Here is a 17712-nt window from a genome sequence, read left to right as displayed (position 1 = left end):
CTCGGAGTTTATGTTTTTTGTCTGATTTTAGGTCAATTGTGTTAATAGAGTATGTCAAAATGAAAACATAACTGTAAATTCAGACACGTGAGGTTGTGCTGAAAAGAATGATACCAAACAAGGCAAAGTAAATAGTTTTTAAAGGTAAAATCAAAAGTAGTTAAAAATGGCCAATTATACCCTGGACCCCAGAGGGTTAAACTTTTTTTTTTTTAAGTAACGCAATAGTTACTTTTCAAGTAATTAATTACTTTTAGAATCTTGTAACTCAGTTACTAACTCAGTTACTTTTTTGAAGAAGTAACTAGTAACTATAATTAATTACTTTTTCAAAGTAACTTGCCCAACACTGGACATAATACAGATAGGAGTTTTCGGCCTGCGACTTCTTTTGTTCGTTACTTGTCCAGTTTCCTCATTGTTTATAAGGACACACTGCATTGGACTGCAGCTAATAACTCTTTGGGAATCCACTTGTTGATACAAAAATATCATTCCATCTCTGTCAAACTGTGTTATTGTTTCCTTTTTAGCACAGCTTCAACTAAAGTGGGAAGAAATTGTGTGTTTTTGTGAAAAGCTGCAAGTACGAAAGTGCCTAAAGATACAATTTAAAAATAGCTTTTTGTTGTTATGTGTGGACACGACACTGGTTCATCTCTTTGGGTAGATACAAATGGTCAGGTAAAACGACTGGACCAAGGACAGAACAAGCAGCCAATGTCCAAAGAAAAACTTTGAAAACCTTCAAAGGTCTGGAGAACTATGATGAAAGACCACTTCTCAAAATGACAGTACAGTCTGCTGTTAAAGTTTTGCAACAGCTACCTGTCATGCTTAGATTTCATTTATAATGTTTGCATTTTACTCTTACAGCCTTAGAGGGTGAAGCCCCCACTTACATGATTGAATGGCTTCACATCCTACATTACAAGTCAGGTTTTTAGGGCCACAGATCAGGGCCTTCTTATGATTCTGCATACCTGTCAGAAAACGAAGTGATTGTGACGATATTTGGGTCGTGCTTTGTGTTTTATGTTCATTTTGGTTGCTTATATGCATCTTGTGTCATTGTTATAATATTGATTGTTTCTTACTGAATCTAAAGCAATTTGTGGCTGTTCTCATTTTAAGAAGTGCTGTATAAATACAATTTTACTTACTCAATGGAAGCTAAAGTTTGTTCTTATGGCTCAATGGTCTTTGTGTCTCTTTATGTACACTGAACAAAAATATAAACGCAACACTTTTGTTTTTGCTCCCATTCCCCATGGGATGGACGTAGAGACCTAAAATTCATTCCAGATACACAATATAACCATCCCTCCCAAACAGTGGTCACAAATCAGTCCAAATGTGTGGTAGTGGGCACATCTGCTATATTGAGATAATCCATCCCACCTCACAGGTGTGCCACATCAGGATGCTGATCTGACATCATGAGTAGTGCACAGGTGTACCTCAGACTGCCCACAACAAAAGGCCACCCTGGAATGTGCAGTTTTTTGCGCTATTGGGGGTCTGGGGACCCAGAACCGGTCAGTATCTGGTGTGACCACCATTTGCCTCGTGCAGTGCAACATATCGTCGCATGGAGTCTATCAGATTGTCAATTGTGGCCTGTGGAATGTTGGTCCACTCCACTTCAATGGCTGTGCGAGGTTGTTGGATATTCATGGGAACTGGTACACGCTGTCGTATACGCCGGTCAAGCACATCCCGAACATGCTCAATGGGTGACATGTCCGGTGAGTATGCTGGCCATGCAAGAACTGGGACATTCTCAGCTGCCATCTGCCCTGAACAATGTGAACCATGATTCATCCGTGAAGCGCACACCTCTCCAACGTGCCAGACGCCATCGAATGTGAGCATTTGCCCACACAAGTCTGTTACGGCGACGAGCTGGAGTCAGGTCAAGACCCCGATGAGGACGACGGGCATGCAGTTGAGCGTCCCTGAGACGGTTTCTGACAGTTTGTGCAGAAATTGTTTGGTTGTGCAAACCAATTGTTCCAGCAGCTGTCTGGGTGGCTGTTCTCAGACGATCTTGGAGGTGAACCTGCTGGATGTGGAGGTCCTGGGCTGGTGTGGTTACACGAGGTCTGCGGTTGTGAGGCCGGTTGGATGTGCTGCCATATTCTCTGAAACGCCTGTGGAGATGGCTTATGGTTGAGAAATGAACATTCAATGCACGGGCGACAGATCTGGTTGACATTCCTGCTGTCAGCATGCCAATTGCACGCTCCCTCATTGCTTGTGGAATCTGTGGCATTTTGCTGTGAGACAAAACTGCACATTCCAGGGTGGCCTTTTGTTGTGGGCAGTCTGAGGTACACCTGTGCACTACTCATGATGTCAGATCAGCATCCTGATGTGGCACACCTGTGAGGTGGGATGGATTATCTCAATATAGCAGATGTGCCCACTACCACACATTTGGACTGATTTGTGACCACTGTCTGGGAGGGATGGTTATATTGTGTATCTGGAATGAATTTTAGGTCTCTACGTCCATCCCATGGGGAATGGGAGCAAAAACAAAAGTGTTGCGTTTATATTTTTGTTCAGTGTATTTCCCCTTTCTCTCAGAAGGACTGTTATTTTAACTGCTTTCTGTCTCTTCATTTTTCTGGATCTCATCAGTGAGCCATTCATAGATGAGCATATCAGTAGTTTGTGAGCCACGCATTCCTGACATGTTCATTTTTACGAAATGTGGGACACTGTCCAGGTGTGTGAGACAAAGGAACGAGAGATAAAATCCTGTTTAGTTCCATAAAAAGTAGGACATCTAGCCATCCAAAGCGGAGATTATTGTAGGCAATCAGTGGTTCCGGCCTCTGAGGAATAGAAGATAAATGTATTAACTTCAATTTTAAATCATTAGCAGTCTTTAAAACATTAATAAATGTAAATTACAATGTAGTTTTAAAGCATCTTTTTTGACTTTAGGAGCAACAGGCCGTGATAAGACCTCAATATAACTCCAATATACATTGGTGTACCCAGGGAGAGAGGTTGAAAACCTTTAATTTATTTGGAAACACATCAGTGAGGATCTCACCTGATCTCATAACACCTAGAGGTTACTCAAGAAAACACGACAAAGACTGTACTTGAGGAAAGACTTGAGATGACGGAGGACATTTGGCATGTCAACTACAATCCTCAGCAGCTTCTACAGATACAGTTAGTGTTAGAGTGTCTTCAGGTCCTCAGTCACAGTGTGGCATGGAAGCTGGACTGTTCAAAAGCTCCAATATATCACTTGAGCAGCCTTCTCATCAGTACAGGACAGCTAAGCCACAAGGGTTGTTAGGAGAACCCACAACAACATTAAGGACAATACACACCCATAACACAGTCTGTTTATGCTTCTTCTCTTGAGCAGAAGTTAAAAGAGTCTGAAATTCAGGACTAAAAGACCCCAGAATATTCTTCCACAAGCAATCAGACTCCTGAACAAGACATACACTCACCCACTGCTACTGTTGACTCCTTCTTCTTTTGGCTAGTCTGTTTAAGGTTTGCCGCAGTGGCCAAAGTATTTTATCTGCCTCCATCTTGTATCCCTTGCATCCTCTCTGCCACAACAACCCTCCACGTGTCCTTTTTCACTACATCCACAAGCCTGTTCTTTAGCTCAGGAGGTAGAGCAGGTCATCTACTAACTGGAAGGTTGGTGGTTTGATCCCTGGATGCCAAACATGCTTGGGCAAGATACTAACCCCAAGATGCTCTTGTAGGGGTGTGAATGTTTGATAGAATGTACATAGCATAGAAAACAAAATTGCTTGGGTGAATGAGGCAGAAAAAAGGGCTATATAAGAACCAACAGCATCTTCTGTGGTCTTCCTCTTTTCCTCCTGCCTGGCAGCTCCACATTCAACATCCTTTAATATATCCACATTCACTCCTCTGCACAAGTTCAAACCATTCAAGCCTTGCTTCTCAAATCTTGTATCTTAACTGCTTAGCCTTAGCCGTCCCTCTGATATGCTCATTAAGAATCCTGTCCATTGTGGTTATTGCCAATGAAATTTATAACATCTACAACTAGGCTTCCCGGCTTTTTGTCAGGTCAAACCATTATCCATTATTACACTAATTAAGATCTGTTACTAGACTTGCGCAATGCAAGGGACAACTAAGGCTTTCAAGCTTAAACATTTTTTAAACTCATTTCACTGTTTCTATGTATTACTTGCACTTTCTTTTGTCCATTTCTTTGATCTTTTTTTTGCATTTATATAATTGTTTTGTGGGAAGGGAGGCTGGGAAAACAAAAGTTTCATTATACTGTGTAATACTGTAAAACTGTAAAGCATTATATTTATTTCTATCGTGCATGTGACAATATAACCTTTGCAATAAAGCAGTCTTCATTTATTTAAAAACCGGGCACACAAGTCGGAAAAGTTGCGTTTCCTGTGCGACACTGACGTCATATCCTCTTTCTTGATGCCCAAGCAAACGTTGGAGAGTAATGGCGGCGTGCCGGGGGTCTTCGTCGAAATGGTTTTTCACCCGGGAACAGCTCGAAAACACGCCGTCTCGCCGAAGTGGAGTAGACGCAGATCGAGAACTCTCCTACCGACAGCAAGCGGCAAATCTGATCCAAGATATGGGTCAAAGACTCAACGTGTATCCTTTGTAAATATCTCCTCCTCCAGCAGCCTGGACGGAGACATGGCGCTAACTAACCGTTAGCTATGCCCGTTAGCTGATTTTGAACCGCTTTTGAGGTTCGGGAGCTTGGCGCGGGACTTTTCAGTTGGTGTGCTTTGTTTTGTTATGTTCTTGAAAAATATTTTAGCTTATTAAGTCGTTTACCTTTAAGAACAGTAATGCATTTCACTCTTAATTGTTTTCCCTTTTGGCTTCGCGCTAATGTAGCATGCTAGTTATTTCCCTAGCTAATAGTTCGCGTGTTGAAGGCCTTGAAGCGAATTTGTAGCTTCGATTGGCCCACAGAAATACACAGCTTCACAAAAAAATCATTTATTTACTGGATAACGTTATATTTCCATAGTTTGGTCTGTAGTAAGTGTTTTTTAAAATCCATTAATTTCCCTCTTCTGGTTTATATTAATGTCACTGTACCGACACAAATACAAACTTTAGATTTCTCTCTACGCTCAGTGATTTTTGTTATTTAGGCCATTATTTAAAGCTAATAAGATGCGAATCGTGACTCTATAAACTGTCAAATTGCCGTTTTTGTTGAAAAAGTTGACGTATATCGGCTCCTTCAGCTGGTTAAGACTGTGTGTATGTTGACATAAATATAAGAGCATTTGTTTTGCTCTGACCTTAAGCTTAATATTTCCTTGACTCTCCCTTCAGCTCTCAATTAACAATAAACACAGCAATCGTTTACATGCATAGATTTTATATGCACCATTCTTTCAGCAAATTCCATAGGAATGTAAGTAGTAATATAGCTAGCTCTCTTGTTTACCACCAGCCACCTGTTGAGTAGATTTGACAGATATACTTGCATTTTAATTTTTTATACAGATAATCTCTCCAACCACCCTATTCTTGGCTGCAAAAGTGGAAGAGCAACCTCGGAAACTCGAACATGTAATCAAAGTTGCACATGCTTGCCTAAATCCCCAAGAACCGCCTCTAGACATAAAAAGTAATGTAAGTATCGGCATCTGTGCATATTGTATTGTTTAAAAAAAAATTCTTTCCTGTTGTCTCAGTGGTCATGGTTTGCCTGTGTTAAAGCGGCTGGGCCGCATTTCCCTACGCTGTAAAACGGTTCTGATTATTCTGCACTGGCCTGCAGTTGGTGTGTACAAAACAAATCACCCATCAAGGCTTGCAGTAATAGTGTAATGAGCCTCTCTGTTTGGAGTTTTGGCCATTTGCAATCAGATGTTAGGGGTTTAGATTAATAGACACATTACAGTTGTGTTGTAATGACTGTCTATCAAACTTCAGGCATACCTCCAGCAAGCTCAAGAGCTGGTGATACTTGAATCCATAGTGCTGCAGACCCTGGGTGAGTAGTGGTGACTGGAGTGGATGACTTGAGAGCGGTTTGTTTGTCAATATCATTGGTTAATTATAAGTAAGGGAGTAGTGCTATTGATTACTGATGACTTTGTTTATCACAGCCTGCTGACTGAAATGTTTTATTTGCATATGGTTGTTTTCACATACATGTTTTCAGTGAATCATGTAAAGGTGACATGTCATTCTCTTTTTGCTAATGCTAGTTACGAATGTGGCACTGATTTTTATTTATTTATTTTTCTCCATCTAATTGCAAAATTCTATGTTGCAACGAGGGATGCACCGATCCAACTTTTCCCATTTGTGATACCTAAAGCGTATCTGCTGATACTTTGTAGTGATTTTATACCAGTGTTGAAATATGTATTCTTCACTAGGAAGAGACTTGGGATAGTTTTTTGTTTGTTTTTAATGTAATGTTAGGCAACATGAGATTAATCTTAAACATCACTTTCTTAGATTATATGTAAAACAAGAGCTAAGAAAGGAGTACCCTAGATAAATTACATTTCGTGGATCTGCAGTGATTAGTAAAATGTTACATGAAAACTTACACAAAACATTCCATTATTTATTGTGGGTAAATAGATTTATTAGTGTTATTTCTGTCATTTATTTGCTATAGCACTATTTGAGCTCAAAATGCACATAGCTCTATGTTACAGTCATGCTTGTTTCTCCTTTTGTTCCTAGACTAGAGAAGTGTTATATAACTGCAAATACTGTACATTACATAAAAGCTTCCCCACAAGTGCCCCAGAACAATCATCCTTCTGGCTTCTACATCACACGTCTGTGAGACAGAACGAGATGGAGTCAAATAGATCGGGTGTAGATTTGGTCATTAGCCTTGATATTGCGCCAGCTTTTTGAGTCACAGTTGGACAGATACCAATCCCAGTATTGGATTGATGCATCTCTGGTTTGACTAGAACAGTTTGTGCTCTCCTACTTCAATCGTGGAAAATCTGTTTATACAAGTTAATTAAGTCTCACTTCAAATGTACCCAATTTCATTATCAAGCTCCAAAATCTACTTTTAACAACAGTACACAGATGTGTACTAATATTAATTGATTGCAAATTCCCTTGCTTTTTTACCTTTTTTTTTAATCACAAAATGACATGTCACCTCCCAGCTATGTCTGTGTTGAACTCACCTGTCATGTATTTTGTTCCAGGCTTTGAAATAACTATTGATCACCCACACACTGATGTGGTGAAATGTACCCAGCTAGTGCGAGGTAGAGGCTTCCTTCTTTGCTCTTTGTGCCCTCTGCTCTTGTTTATCCCACCTCAGATGTGGGTGGGGAGGGGGAAGAAAACCTTGCTGATTTAATGCTTACGTGAAAACACTTAACCTTGTGTTTTGTTTTTTGTTTTTTCCTTCACATTGTTTTTGACATAGCATAAACGCTTATTAAAGCAAGACTGAGATGAAATTAGTTTTGAGATATTACTATTTCATATAACTAGAATATAACTGTAATCTTTAATAAACCAATGGCTACAAAAATTCAGCTAGAAACTGTTTTCAGATTTATCTTTGTTTCTAATAAAAGCAAGAGAATGTGTGCTTTTAAAAAACGTTGTCCATCTTAATACTGCTAGGCTAGATTACCGGCAGCTACAGTCCTAAAAAAAACCCCAACCTGGTAGCTTTAAATTTCCTTCATACAAATTACTGATTGTCTAAAACTTTTGTTTGTTTGTTTGTTTTAGAAATGGGAGCTGCCTTTGTTATTGATAAATTGCTCCAGTATTGGTGGATTTTGTGTTAGCCCTCATGCATGATTTGTCTGCCTGACTAAACTGTAACCCAGAGTCCATGCAGCCTTTGCAGAGCAGATGAGAGCAAAGAGAGAGAAATCACAGCTCAGAGCTGTGCATTTAAGTGTTCTGAGTTTGGAATATTCTTAAAATAAGACATAATTATGAGCTGAAAATATATATTTAAATTTCAGATTACACATACTTATTTTGCTGTCTCAGAATTAGCCTGCACCCTAATTCATAATGATATATGCATCCTCATTGCATTTGTGATCGTTTGACATTTATTCCTATTATACTTGAGTTAGTGAAACCCTTAACAAAAGGACTATATTTAGGTTGCCAGAAATTCTTCTGTGCAGGAAAAAAACTACCAAAACGTTAATATTTTCTGTCATCCAGGAATGTATTGCTACCATTCTACTTTGTGCACATGACATATATATCGCACTTGTTTATGAATACAATTGAAAATGAACAAAATATTAATTTCACTGTTTACTAGACAAAAGTCTATAAGGGGTAGTATTAAATTTGTTTGTTTTTGTGGTGTAGACTAAGGACAAATTTACAGTCCATGTCCGGTTACAAACACGTCTTTACATTCCCTGTTGCCCTGTTGTATTACCTTGGAAGTGGCTTTAATTGGCTATAAGCCCTTTTTTGAGATTAATGTTTCTCTATTCAGAAAAGGTACCACAGCTTTTAAGTTTCCAAAATGTTGGACTAGCTTAGCTCAGTTTTTATCCAGTCTCGGTCTTGCCTTAATTATTGCGTTGGAAATCTGCTTAAATGGTAAACTTGACATTCTGTCCTTATATTAATGATAAAATAATTTTGATTTGCAGAAAAATTGATTTCTCTTTTCCTTCTGTTTTTTCCCCTCTCTTTCAGCAAGCAAGGATCTGGCACAGACTTCCTATTTCATGGCTACCAACAGGTTGTTATCCTGCCCCTCTTTGTTGCACTTTGACTGCACACCATAGCTTCCTGTAATGCAGGGTACCCTTTCAGTGTCCAACCGGCCCTACTTGCGCTGGTGGTTGTTGGGACGCTTGCCTCCTCCCCTCAGCTCCCCTCCCTTCTTCCCAAGGTAGTGGGACGTGGTGGCTTGTAGCGTTACCGGCCCCAGTTGCAGTGCGGTGTATTGTACAAGGGACCATGTGTTGGCACAGATGGGTTGAATGCAAAATGTGAAGTGTAGTGGTGCGCTTGAAACCCACACGTTTGTTCGGTTGCGAAAAAGTGCATAATTCTAAAAGAAAGACACTTTGGTAGCCTGAATAGCAGCTAAAGATTTCACAGATGTAAACATTTCTCATAGAGGGCCTTCGGTAAGTACCGCAGATTAATTCTTAAAATGTTGTTTTTCATATGAATCTGTTCAAAATGTATCATCTCTTTAGATATCTTCAGCCTTTGTAATGTTTGCTTGTCATTAAATGCACTTCTAGTTCAAAGTTGATTTAAGCTTAAGAAAAAGCTAATTATAACCCATTAAGGACCTGCAAAAAACATCAGGGTTTTACCATTAGCCCAGGTTGGTCCACTTGAGCCACACCATGCTAAGTCAAGCAATCCTGACATACATTTCCACTACAGCCCTACAGCAGGATAGGAGTGAGTGACACAGCCTCAACAATATATCACCATAATTTGCGATACTGATGTTTATGACAATTTAGAGAAAGAGATCATGTTTAGCGGTTATTGCAGCTTGCAGGCAGCAACATTTAGTGCAGATAAAATGAAGGACGTTTTCCATCTTTCTTTTCCAGTGAGCTGCTGTCATTTATGACAGGTTACATAAATAATGCTGCATTATATTGCAATGGCAGGAAGAGAGCACAAGAGTTGCCAAAGTGACTTTTCAATTAAAGTTGAAACAACTTTAATAACTAAATTAGGTCTTCAGCAGCTACACGATTTTGTCATATAACTGTGACGGTGCTGTGAAAAATGTTTTTCTAGTTTTACTTTGGCTCGAGCTCTTTTTAGTAACCCAGTTAAAGCCCTGCTTCTCTACTGTGTAAGTGAATCGGGAGTATAGGATCATATTGGTTTTTGCCAAAACTTAATGATATGTATCCACACAGAAACTCTGATTCAGAGTGCAGAGGGAGATGATCTCTTTGCTTCTGCTTTTGATTTCTTCTCCTATACCAGTGCTGGTGTTAACAGTTTGTCTGAGAGGTGACACATGTCATGCAGAGAGCGCCAATTTTAAGGGGCCAGTTGAGGAACTGAAGTTTTTGCTACTTGAATGCCGGTTTTCTCACCCTTCTGGTTTGGACTTTAAGGCCATTTTCCATTAGTACCTACTCAGATTGGCTCAACACAGATCGACTGGGTTCCAGTATAGGATCTGTTGTTGTTGTTTTGTTTGGGTTTTTTTGGTGGCCGTTTCCTTCGTTGCCAGGTTTCAAAAACGGTTGTTTTTGATTTTTGTGAACAAGGCGCTCTCATGACTCAAGTGCCGCCACTGACCAGCCAATCGGTGCCGTGCAGTCTGACGACGTCACAATTTAGTACCTGCTCAGATAGCTTGGAACTCGGCCTAGCAGGCACTACTTTAGTACCTGGTACTATGAACTAATGGAAGGCTGTGGCGATTCGCTCCAAGTAGGTACTAATGGAAAAGAGCCTTTAGTTTGACTCCTGTGTTTTTAGCGTTTCATTTTACTAGTTATTAGCTGCTCGTAAATGGCCTGTATTTGTATAGCGCTTTACTCAGTCCCTAAGGACCCCAAAACGCTTTACACTACATTTAGTCCTTCACCCATTCACACACACACATTCACACACCGCTGATGGCAAGCTACATTGTAGCCACAGCCACCCTGGGGCGCACTGACAGAGGCGAGGCTGCCGGACACTGGCGCCACCGGGCCCTCTGACCACCACCAGTAGGCAATGGGTGAAGTGTCTTGCCCAAGGACACAACGACCGAGACTGTCAGAGCCAGGCTTGAACCGGCAACCTTCCGATTACAAGACGAACTCCAAACTCTTGAGCCACGATCGCCCCAATAACAATAGTTGAACTCGTTTTCTGCAATTGAAAACCAAACCTTAGCTGTTGTAGGATGCTTTTTTTTTTTTTTTTTAAAGCTCTTCAGTGGTAAACTGCTCTCTTCCATGAAAAGCAGATAAGTTGTAGCAAATGGAATGTGTTTATCGCTGCATTACTGATCTTTATCAGTGGTTCAAGGAAATGACTATTATTGCTGTGTGGTGCAGTGGAAAAACAGTTGTACCATTTACTGCATGGCTTGGCACAACTTTACCTCTGCTATGGAAAAACCCAAATATGATGCGCAACTAATTTCATCAAATCATTTAGTGTGCGTGTGGTTTTTGTTTTTTGAATGTAAGGGCAAAAGGACATGCCATGTTTCTGAGGTGAAAAACCGGGTCCTTAACGGGTTTCTTTTAATGTAGGTGGTAGAGGAAATTATTACCAATGTCTTTTTGTCTTCTGAAACTTCAGTTTACAGTGTCTGGATGCTGAGTGTGAGTGGTGGAGATGTGTTGGAACTTCAAATGTAGAAAACTTGTAACTCAAATTTATTTTGACTCAGTAATAAGGATTACGTTAGATTTGTTTTCAGTCAAATTGGTTAAACATACATTTAGAGAGCGAGTATATAAAGCATTGGCTTTGATAACTGTCATCATCACAACATTTAGACATATTCCAGGCATTGTACTCTCTGCAGTGTTTAAAATGTACTGATGCAGAAGTTATTGAAAGCTGTTTTTCTCCCTACAACGGCATTAATAATTTATTAAAATGTTGTTAAATTTAACTATGAAGTCGACTGTCTTCCTTTAGGCTTTTTGATTATGGATTAAGGTCCCATTAGCAGTGAGATGTTGTGCAGAGATCTAAATCGTGGCCTTGGTACACTTGAAATCTCCAATGATAGCTCCTACAAAAAAAGTGAACCCCCCAATAATTAAGAACCTAACCTTTGTTTTTCTTATATTTTAGCTGTCAGTGTTTAACTGGTAATAGTAGTTAGTCTGTATTCTGCAGTGACCCTTACAGGTCGAACCTGTGCAAAACCACACTGAGCACAATGGCACAAAAATTCAAAAACACAGGAAAAGTGATTTTTGGAACACAATAACTTGATGGACCAGCTGCATAAGTGACAGTCCTAACAGTAAACGGCCACAGTATTATTTAATTACACACATTACGTTGACTCTTTTTCTCCCTCTAACACTGAAAAACCCTCTGCTTCCGCTGAGTGTCTCTGCTTCATATCTTCTGGTTTCTGTCACTTCTGCAGCTGGTCCATCACATTACGCGAGTTAGATTTTGTTTGTTCGACTTCTGTTGTGCTTTGTGTGCCTTAGCAACATTTTCCTATTTGCTGGCATTTACTTACGTTTCAGTACATTTAAACTCGTGGCCACCGTAGTATTCTCATGTTTGCAGTTGAGTTTTACAGATACATGTCAAACTGAACTGCAGTTATACGTATTTAATTAGGGTTTTAAATTTCATTCAGTACAATCATACCTATACAACAGGGCTGTTAAGTTGTATGCCTTCATTGCCCTGATGTTGAGCCACCTGATTAAGCAATTTAAACACAGTTCAGAGAGAGAAGGGGGGGCAGGGGGTGCTGTAGGAAGGTACTCTTGTCAGATAACTGTATGATGATGTCATTGTTGCATGGGTGGCCTCATCCTTGTGTTTTGCAAAGACATAACTATGATTCTATGAGTGGAGTCATTCCCTACTTCACTACCTTTTTGTTGTTCTTGATATTTACATTTGTTTGTTGAATTGATTTATTACATTTTTATGATGTTTGTTACTTTTAGACACGATTAGAATGATCTCCTTATCATACCTGCAACCATACAGCTGTGCTTGTATTAAATCCTTTACTTCATAAAATCTATTTAACATGAACACTGTTAGAAAACAATGAGTCTTGAAACCTGTTCCAACATTATATTAAAGCTGTCGGCCCCCTCTTGTTTTTCTCCTTTGTCCACATGTGGGACTAATCCTGACCACACTTGCACTGAATCAACTGACTCATGTGCCTTTACCATCACACAACGTGCAGTCTGCACCTCACTACCTTCTGCCTCCAGTACAAGCCCACAGTGATTGCCTGTGTGTGCATCCATCTGGCGTGCAAGTGGTCCAACTGGGAGATCCCGGTTTCTACTGATGGGAAACACTGGTGGGAATATGTGGACAACGCTGTCACTCTGGAGCTGCTTGATGGTGAGACAGAATTTTACCTTTAATTCAGAGTAATCTCTTGCAATTTGCGTTAAGTCCTTTTCTTGGTTCTTTTGTAGGCATACTTAACCAAGACAAGTTTATAGAACTAACAGCTTTAAAAGTGACATCAGAATTTTAACAACATGCATATCCTGCATTTTCAGAGTTAACCCATGAGTTTCTGCAGATTCTGGAGAAAACGCCCAGCCGACTAAAGAGGATACGCAACTGGAGGGTAGGCTGGATTTACTCCCCTGTTTGTTAGCCATTAATGTATTTATATTTTATTTTTGCAGTATTGGCAGCAGGTTTTTAAAATTGCAAATACCTCACGTAGGTGCTGTTAGAGAACTGTAGTCGAAATCTTGCCACATTGAGCATTACTGCCAGTTTGTGTAAATTATTAAAGGGCTAGTTTAAGTAGAGATAACTGACTGATGCGCAGCAGGAAAGGTTATTTATGGAGCCCAGGTGGTGTGAATGATGAGACTTGAGACAGAAAGTTTCTTAAGAGAACAATGTAGGCGAAAATCACGTAGCTGCTGAAGACCTGAGGGGAAGTGGAACAAAATAAGTACAACCACAAAATAAATAAATCTGCTTACGTTAATTTCACTGCTTGAATATTCAGGACCTGTAGGGCCAAGTCCATTAACATTTCAATTTTAATTCAGTTTACCGGTAAACACATCTATGATCCCACTGTTCCATACAATAATGTGACTCTGAACATTACATTATGACATTTCACAAAAGTACAGTAGTTCACTTAAATTTCTCATTGTTTTAGGTTCATAGCTTTATCTGTACACTTCAGGCTATGTTCAGGTAGTGTTTGCAACAAACGCATACGGAAACAGCATGAAAAAAGGCAGTTGTCTAACAGACAGCACAGCCGAATTTAAGCCAACAAGTAAGAATAATCAATTAAGTGTACACTGTTTCAAAAAGAGCATGTTTAAGTGATTAAATAAGCTAGAGTGTACGGAAACAATCGTTCTCAAAGCAAAGTATAAAGAATAATGCAAATTCAATTATAGAAACAACTGACCAGCTGCCATTGCTACCGCCAAAGGTTCGAGACACTTATTGCTGAATCACTACAATTTTTATGGTTCATTTAAGAGAAGGAAAGAGCCGTGTTTCCCACGCCATTTTCGACGCCGTTCATGCTTATAGCCACAGCAGAAGCCGAAAAGTTTTCCTCCACACCCAGGTCTTATCTTATGCAGCAAATCAGGAGAGGGACCTCATATCAGCTGACGTAGGTCATGTGGCAGTGTGTAGTTGACGTGGGTTACATTTGCCATCATCTTACAGCTACAAAAACCAAAGTCATACCAGCCTTATTTTCTGTCCTGCAGGCAACGCAAGCTGCCAAAAAGCCTAAGACTGAAAACGCCCAGATGACTGACAACTCATTTCCTGGACCTTCACTGGCCCAGGACCAAGCTGATGCCTCATTTCCTGGCGTTCCTTCTTCCAACCCAGGGTTTTCCAAAGCAGGCACTACCTTTCCTATGCCCATGCTCAGCCAGTCCGGTGGAGTAGCTCTGGCTCTAGACTCCATAGCCACCACATACAATCCAGGTAGCCACAGTGAATGGCCCCAGGGCAACCAGAGCCAGCAAGGATACTCTACCACCTGTATAAAACAAGAATCACTCAGCATCCCTATCCCAGAATCTTTGCAAACTTCTACTTCCTCTTTGCTTCAGCATCCAATGGTATACAAGACTGAAAAAATAGATTTCAACCCAGTCAAACAAGAACAAAAGGGAGCTGGTGCGAGTGGAGCTGCTAAGCATCAACTAGCACCTCAGTCTGCTTACCCTCCACCAGCTCAGCCGTCTCCAGCTCAGAAGCTGTCACTGGATAAATACAGAGAGAAACATGCTGCAGAGCTGGCTGCCTCCGGGCAGAAACGTAGGCAGGAACAGCATGGTGGAGTAATGGACTGTGATGTAAGGGAGGATTTGTTGTCCTCCTCTTCTAGCTATGCACCATCCGTGATGAGCCAAGGAGACAACAGAAAACAAACAGTCCATGGCAGTGGTGGCAGCGCTACAGCTTCCCCAAAGAAAATGAAAGTGCCCTCCTCATCTTCGGGCCAAGATAGACGCCATCACAGTGACAAACGGGACAAAAGCTCGCTTAAAGTTCGCTTAGCTGTGCCGGGGGCCAGCAGTGGTTCCCAGCTGGATAAAAGCAGTCAACAGATGAGCAAAGATGAGCTTAAAATGAAGATTAAAGTGTCGTCCTCTGAGCGTCACAGCTCATCAGATGAAAGCATGGGCACCAACAACAACAAAAGTAAACATTCCAGCCCGATGGTGAGCAAAGAGAAACATCGTGGGGCAGAGCACAACCCCCATCGCCACCATAAACACAGTCACGCCCCCACACACAGTGGCAACGGCCGCGGAGCTACAGAGGGCTCAGGCGTTGGGATAGGCCTGCTGCGAGGTCCTCCTGGACTCATCAGCATGGAAGGAACAACACATGGGCCTCCTGGGCCCACCTCCTCATCACGCAAGAGGGCATATCCAGAGCCCAGCCACAACCACCACCCTTCGGCCCCATCCTTCACTGCTAGCTCCAAAGTGAGCAAAATCTCCAAGGGTGGCTCTAGTGCTGCAGGTACTTCATCTTTTTCTTCCCCCTCTTTCCCTCCTTGCTCCTCTCCTGTACTGCAGTGTGTCTCATCTGGCTTGCAGCTCTATGGCTAACCTCCTTCCCTCCCTACCTCCACCCCACCCTTCTCCTCCTCCTTCTCCTTATTCTCGTTTCTCCTCCTCCCCTCCTGTCACACCCAGGTGGGCTGCGGACCTCTCAGCAGTACCCTCCTCCTAGTGAATCGCCACATGAAGTGGGAGAGCAGAGACACTGAGTCCACCCCTCTGCAGCCATGGCCAGCACATGAAAATGGCAACAAACTACACACAGTTCAAACTTTAAAGACTATGCTCACCTCTTTGTTAAGTGCCCTAGAAAAAAAAACCTCTATGTGATGATAAACCCTTTATTGAAAGGCAGAAAGTTATCTGCAAAAAAAAGAGTATTGTTGGACTTCTCAGCTTCTGAGATGTGAAAGATGAAAAATTATGCTTCCTGACTGTCACATCTCTGGGCTTTGGTGCTCAGTCCTCTTTCTGTTATTGTGTTGAATTGTTGCTTTGTTATTCTTCCTCCTCAAATGGGTCTAGGAACGTGTAAAAGGTGGTTGTGTGTTTGGGAAAGCTTGTTTCCGTCAGGGGGAGAAGTTCTTTCCCTACATGTCAGATCTCCATATGAGAAAACACAAGTATTACAAGTTCTATAAAAAGCAAGGAAGGTGCACTTTCCTTGCTTTCTTCCTTTTTCTTTTTTTTTTTCTTTCTTTTTTATTATTTTCATTGAATCACAGTTTTGTGGTTTTTATGGAGGAAGATGGTGGCCAGGTGGAGATGCCTTCAGTTTGCTGATATTCCATTTAGTACTGTTGATGGATGCAATTTTTTAGGTGTTTAAAATTCATCTCCTAAATTACTTTCTTGTCTTGGTTTCTTTTTATACTTAAGTACTGTGCGTATGATTTGCATGTTTCAATCAAAGGGATTTGGAAGGAGAGCGCTAACTTGCTGTTTACAAAAATGGAGATAAATGTACATACGTTTTTGTATGTTTAAAGAAAAAAAGCTATACCATGACTACTCAGGTTAGGAGCTGCTTGTAAGTATAACAAGATTATTGTAATACCTATAAAAGAGTTTTATTTTGTTGATCAGTGGAGTGGGTATCATCGGGTAAATGATCGAAGCATTCCAGTGCTTCTTACAGCCTTGCTATAAGACAGTGATGTACTGTAGGTTTCCATCAGAGAATATTACTTGATTCCCTCAGCAACTGGCACATCCGACACCTACTTATCACATAAGAGCGATGCAATTTGTACCAAAAAATAATTTTTTTTGGACCTCTTAAGTAGACTTGAAGCTGGATGCCAAAGGTTGTGCCTCAACAAGGAAAAAAAAATAAAGCTGGCAAGGACAGTAGTTGTGCTATTAAAGTTTACATAACCCTTTTTATTTTAACTGCATCAGACATTTCATAAAGTTGTAGCCCTTTAGATAAAAATGGAGATGCCCATTGTTCAGTCACTGATTCACAGGGTACTGTTCAGGATGAAACACTTGTTGGCTCGCTTTCATTTAGCTGTGAATAATTGGCCACAGGCAGATTGACCTGCCTGATATGTAGGTGACCTCAAATATCTGCAATGTAGACGTGCTTCATAGTTTTTGTGTATCACTGACTTTCTTTTATTCAGTTGGTTTTATTATGTTTGCAGCCCTGTCCGTGTCTGGACACGGCTTTATTATCACTTTCATACATTAAACACTCTTCCGTTGTAGATTCTTGATATGACCCAATCTTCTCTGTTTCTGACTGGGTTACTTGTTTTATGTTAAGCGTGTGCAAAATACAAATTAGGCTGAGGCTATATTGTACCCTGATTGGGGATTTGCATTCGGGCACACAGGATTACTGCAGTTGTAGAACATAAGCTAGTCTTCACATCCTTTTTCTCCATTTTTCATTTCAAAATTCCAAATAAACTTTAATGTTGCCACTACCCTGACACAGAATAAGTCCTGGTGGTCTTTGTCATTTCAT

The 17712-nt window shown here is 40.7% G+C and overlaps 1 protein-coding gene across 4 annotated transcripts; it reads left to right on the top strand.

The window, feature by feature from the left end:
* The first annotated feature begins 4427 nt into the window (after positions 1 to 4427).
* On the top strand, positions 4428 to 16584 carry ccnt2a (cyclin T2a). 4 transcript variants are annotated; one of them, XM_014409190.3, is made up of 10 exons: positions 4438 to 4647; positions 5350 to 5431; positions 5524 to 5652; positions 5956 to 6016; positions 7212 to 7274; positions 8698 to 8743; positions 12893 to 13056; positions 13221 to 13291; positions 14421 to 15696; positions 15873 to 16584. In XM_014409190.3, the coding sequence occupies exons 1-10, from the start codon at positions 4490 to 4492 to the stop codon at positions 15944 to 15946; spliced, it is 2124 nt and encodes a 707-aa protein (XP_014264676.1). In that variant the 5' UTR covers positions 4438 to 4489; the 3' UTR covers positions 15947 to 16584. The 4 variants fall into 4 exon arrangements, 3 of the variants coding, with proteins under 3 accessions (XP_014264675.1, XP_014264676.1, XP_076731482.1); XM_014409189.3 differs by having other exon boundaries at positions 4437 to 4647; positions 14421 to 16584; XR_001341773.3 differs by lacking the exons at positions 13221 to 13291; positions 14421 to 15696; positions 15873 to 16584 and having other exon boundaries at positions 4428 to 4647; positions 8698 to 9137; positions 12893 to 13032.
* The last annotated feature ends 1128 nt before the right edge of the window (positions 16585 to 17712 follow it).

The sequence above is a fragment of the Maylandia zebra genome, linkage group LG16, assembly GCF_041146795.1.
Source record: "Maylandia zebra isolate NMK-2024a linkage group LG16, Mzebra_GT3a, whole genome shotgun sequence".
Lineage (NCBI taxonomy): Eukaryota > Metazoa > Chordata > Actinopteri > Cichliformes > Cichlidae > Maylandia > Maylandia zebra.
The sequence above is the reverse complement of the archived record's forward strand: the minus strand, read 5'-3'. Positions and strand labels throughout refer to the sequence as shown.